We start from the raw sequence: 4,257 nt of genomic DNA, 5'->3' as shown, positions 1-4,257 counted from the left end.
TTTTTTTTTTTAATGTTTTATTTATTTCTGAGAGAGAGAGAGAGAGAGAGACAGCGTGAGCAGGGGAGGGTCAGAGATAGGGAGAGACACAGAATCTGAAGCAGGCTCCAGGCTCTGAGCTGTCAGCACAGAGTCCGATGCGGGGCTCGAACCCACGAGCCGTGAGATCATGACCTGAGCCGAAGTCGGACGCCCAACCGACTGAGCCACCCAGGCGCCCCAGAGTGTGTGACTCTTGATCTCAGGGTTGTGAGTTCAAGCCCCGCATTGGGCGTGGAGCTCATTTAAAAAAAAAAAAATCAACTGGAATTAAAAAAACTTTAAAAATACCAATATTGATTTGGGGGGAAGCTGACGGGTTGGGGGCCCAGTGGGCCAGAGTCCTGGCTCAGCTGATGTCCCCACTTTCCCGCCAGAGGATATATCGGTGGTGTTTAGCAGGGCCTCCTGGGAAGGCCGGGCAGACTTCTCCCAGGCTGACGTGCACCGTCAGATCGCCATCGTGTTCAAGACGCCGCCCTACGAGGACCTGGAAATCGTCGAGCCTGTGACCGTGAACGTCTTCCTGCAGCGGCTTACCGACGGGGTCTGCAGTGAACCTCTGCCCTTCACGTACTTGCCTCGGGACCATGGTAACCGCAGCTGTCCAGGGTGGCCCACTGTCCAGGGAGGACCAGGCCTTAGCCTAGAGGGGCTGAGGGAAGAGGCAGGAGTAGAACACAGGCTCAGGACTGCACAGACTGGGGTTCGACTCCTGGACCCATCACTTACTGGCTTTGTGAACTTGGCCTCTCTGAACCGCAGCCTCCTGTGTAAAATAGGAATAACAGTGCCTGTCTGATGACACTTGGGGAGTATTTATTTCTCCCCTTGGCATGTCTGCGCATGGCTGGCCTGTAGTGGGTGGTGCAGGACACAGCAGTGACCAAGATAGCCCTAGCTTTGCCCTTATAAGTGTCACAGTCCTATAGTGGGGATGGAATTGCTGAGGGGACTCAGGTCACTCAGAGAGGATCACGGGAGGCTTCCTAGAGAAGGGGACAGCTGAGGACTTGAGGATGTCTGAGCCGTTCCCAAGAGAAGTGGTGGGAGTTGGGAAATAGTGTTTCAAGCGGCTGGTGTAGCAAATGCAAAGGTCCTGAGGTAGGATTGTGCCTGGCGTGTTCCAGGAACAACAGAGACCAGCGTGGCTAGAAGTGGATTTGGGTTTGTCATTCTAATATGTGGATACCTCTTTGCATTAATTGGCCAACAACCAGAACCACTCAATGACTCCCTACAGGGTCTCTGTAATTCGTTCTTGATTATAATTATTGATGGATTCCGTTGCCCCTGGTATCTCCTGAACAGACAGCTACGGAGTGGACAAGAAGCGGAAACGGGGGATGCCGGATGTCCTTGGGGAGCTGAACAGCTCCGGTGTGTCCCTCTGCCCCTTTCCCCACCCATCTCCAGGTTCCTGGGAGGGGAAGGCTAAGTCCTAGGCTGGGGAGGAGGGGCTGTGAGGGTCCAGGGGTCCTCATCTCCGCCTTCCCGTAGACCCCCATGGCATCGAGAGCAAACGGCGGAGGAAAAAGCCGGCCTTCCTGGATCACTTCCTGCCCAACCACGGCTCAGGTGGGTCCCCGCTCAGTGCACGGCCCTGCTCTCTGAAGCGGGGTGAGGGTGCTTCTGGCCTCTTCAGCCTCTCCCCCACCAAGACCTCCCCCACAAGGCCAGTAACTCAGCACTTAGGCATGAAGTAGAAAGAATAAGAGCTCTGGACACAGTCTCTAGGCTCTGATCTCAGCTGGGCCATTTACATGCTGTGTGACCATCGCCAAGTTGCTCGACCTCTCAGAGCTCCAGGGGCTCCTCTGAAAAGCTGCACCATGTACCTACCTCATTGGCCCTTTAGATTTTAACGTATCTTTTACTGTCTGTTTATTTATGTTGAGAGAGCTGGAGCACGTGGGGGTGGGGCAGAAAGAGAGGGAGAGAGAGAACCCCAAGCAGGTTCCATGCTCAGCATGGAGCCCGATGGAAGGGCACACGAAGCCTCTTACCTGAGGTCACACTCCTAGTCTGTGGTGAGGCCGGGGGCTGTAGATGCCCAGCTGCATAGGCTAGTGGAGAAGCACTACGTGAAGGGGGCAGCCGGGGGTGGATGGCAGATGAATGGGGGTGGGTGTCAGAGCAGACCGACCCCTCACTGAGAGCCCCTCCCGCCCAGCCACCCTCTGGCCTGTTCTACCCCTGCCTTCATCTCAACTCACACGCCGGCCTCCACTTCCCATGAACTGCAGCCCCGGCTGGCTGGCATCAGATGCCAACCCATCCACTGGCCAGCAGCTGTAAGAACGCTGCCCCCCAGTACCCCAGCCCCCCGGCTCCCGGCCGACCGCCAACCATACAGGGTCAGCTGAGCCTGGACCACTCCAGCCAGCCCCACCCTGGAGGTTTCAAGTGTCACCTGTACATCCCTCTACCTGCAGCACCTGGTAACCAGTGCTCCAGAGCCCCGCCAATGGCAACCACCGATCCCAGCTTCTCATTAGCCATCTGCCATTCATCTGCTTCCTCCGTCACCCCAGTTTTTTTAATATATATTTTTTTATTTCTAGGGGAGAGAGAGAGAGACAGCGTGAGCAGGGGAGGGTCAGAGAGAGAGGGAGACACAGACTCTGAGATAGGCTCCAGGCCCTGACTGCTGGCAGTCAGCACAGAGCCCGACACGGGCCTCGAACCCACGAACCGCGAGATCATGACCTAAGTGAAAGTCGGATGCCTAACTGACTAAGCCACCCAGGCGCCCCGAGCTCCTGCCATTTTCAACCCACAGTTTCCATCTCATGGTCCACGGTGGCTGCCCCAGCTCCAGCCATCATGCCCACATCCCAGCGAGGAGACCTTAGTCACATGACCACATTAAGCTGTGAGGGAGGCTGGGAAATCGAGTCCCAGTAGTCCTGGGTCTCTTTCTGAGATAAGCTTAATATGCCTTTGCTGGTGACGTTTGTCTTTTTGCAAAGAGAGACTCTCCTATAGTGACACGTAATTTTGCCTTCCAATTTGGCGACCGGTGACTTCTCGTGTGGGGATTTCCCTTTTTGAGTTGTCTCCATTAATCTGGAGGCGGAGGAGGAGCTTTAGAACCTCTTCAACTTTCTTATTTTTTGGAAAAACAACCCCAGCACTGCCGGAGCGTGGTTTGAACCCTGATTCCACAACTCGCTAGCTCTGCGTGACTGAATTGTTTATTAAATGAGAATGCGGATGGCCCCTACTCCGAGGATCTCCCTGGGATTAATGGAGGCTCCGGTAGTTATGCACTGAGCACCATCTGGGCATTCGAGGTAGAACCTGGCCCCAAGTTGGCCCTAAAGCGCACCCTACTTCCTTCCGTCTTTTCATCCCTGCAGGCCCGTTCCTTCCGCCATCAGCCCTGCTGCAGGACACAGACTTCTTCCCCGGCCCCGTGTCCCTACCCGGCCTGGAGCCCCCAGGTGGGCCGGACCTCCTGGACGAAAGCTTTGCCTACGATGATGCCACAGCCCCCACGCTCTTCACCATGTTGGACATGTTGCCCCCGGCGCCGCCACTGGCCAGCGCCGTCACGGGCAACGGGGCCGCAGTGCCCACTGTTGGAGAGCCTTCCGGCCCTGAGCCAATGACGCTGGACTCGTACCAGGCCCCAGGCCCCGGGGACGGGGGCACTGCCAGCCTTGTGGGCAGCAACATGTTCCCCAACCAGTACCGCGAGGTCGGATTCGGGGGAGGGCTCTTGTCCCCGGGGCCCGAGGCCACGTAGCCCCGAGGTGCCGGAGGAGAGAGGCGCTGGGTGGGGAGGGAAGTAGGTAGAAGGAGCCCTGAAAACCCAACCAGGATGTCCAGCACCTCCATCCCCTCGGGCCGTCCTTGGTCAGTCTTACGACCTCCTCATCCTTCTGAATGGGACATCTTCAGCGCTGGTGAGAAGCTCCGTCGCACCGGTTTCCCTTGAGCCCATTTTACAAATGAGAAAGCCGGGTCCGGAGAGGAAAAGGGGCTTGGCTCCCACGCACCAGCTTGTAAAGCTGCCTCAGCCCCCACAAACGGGGGGCACCTTCTCCAGGCGGATTCTGGAGTGTACATATGGGAGGAGGGTGCAGGTCCTCACCCCTCCTTCCCCAAGCCTGAAGGGTGGGTGGGTTACAGGTTGTTTTGAGTGTTCCCAATAAAGATGAGTTTTTGAGCCTTGGGAGTGTGGTCTCTGCTCCGCTTGGGAAACAGCCCGGG

At 56.8% G+C, this 4,257-nt stretch overlaps 1 protein-coding gene across 1 annotated transcript in view; it reads left to right on the top strand.

Moving 5' to 3' along the window:
* RELB (RELB proto-oncogene, NF-kB subunit) overlaps positions 1–4,219 on the top strand; it is a 23,542-nt gene extending 19,323 nt beyond the window's left edge. The window contains exons 6-9 of the mRNA XM_077747037.1: positions 417–632; positions 1,351–1,419; positions 1,540–1,617; positions 3,402–4,219. Coding sequence (XP_077603163.1) covers positions 417–632; positions 1,351–1,419; positions 1,540–1,617; positions 3,402–3,790 — 752 coding nt within the window. The 3' untranslated portion in view covers positions 3,791–4,219. The remainder of the gene's footprint in view (positions 1–416; positions 633–1,350; positions 1,420–1,539; positions 1,618–3,401) is intronic.
* Positions 4,220–4,257: the final 38 nt, after the last annotated feature.

This window comes from Crocuta crocuta, unplaced genomic scaffold (assembly GCF_008692635.1).
Source record: "Crocuta crocuta isolate KB4526 unplaced genomic scaffold, BGI_CrCroc_1.0 scaffold334, whole genome shotgun sequence".
Taxonomy (NCBI): Eukaryota; Metazoa; Chordata; class Mammalia; order Carnivora; family Hyaenidae; genus Crocuta; species Crocuta crocuta.
Note: the sequence above shows the minus strand (reverse complement) of the source record. Positions and strands in the feature narration are given on the sequence as shown.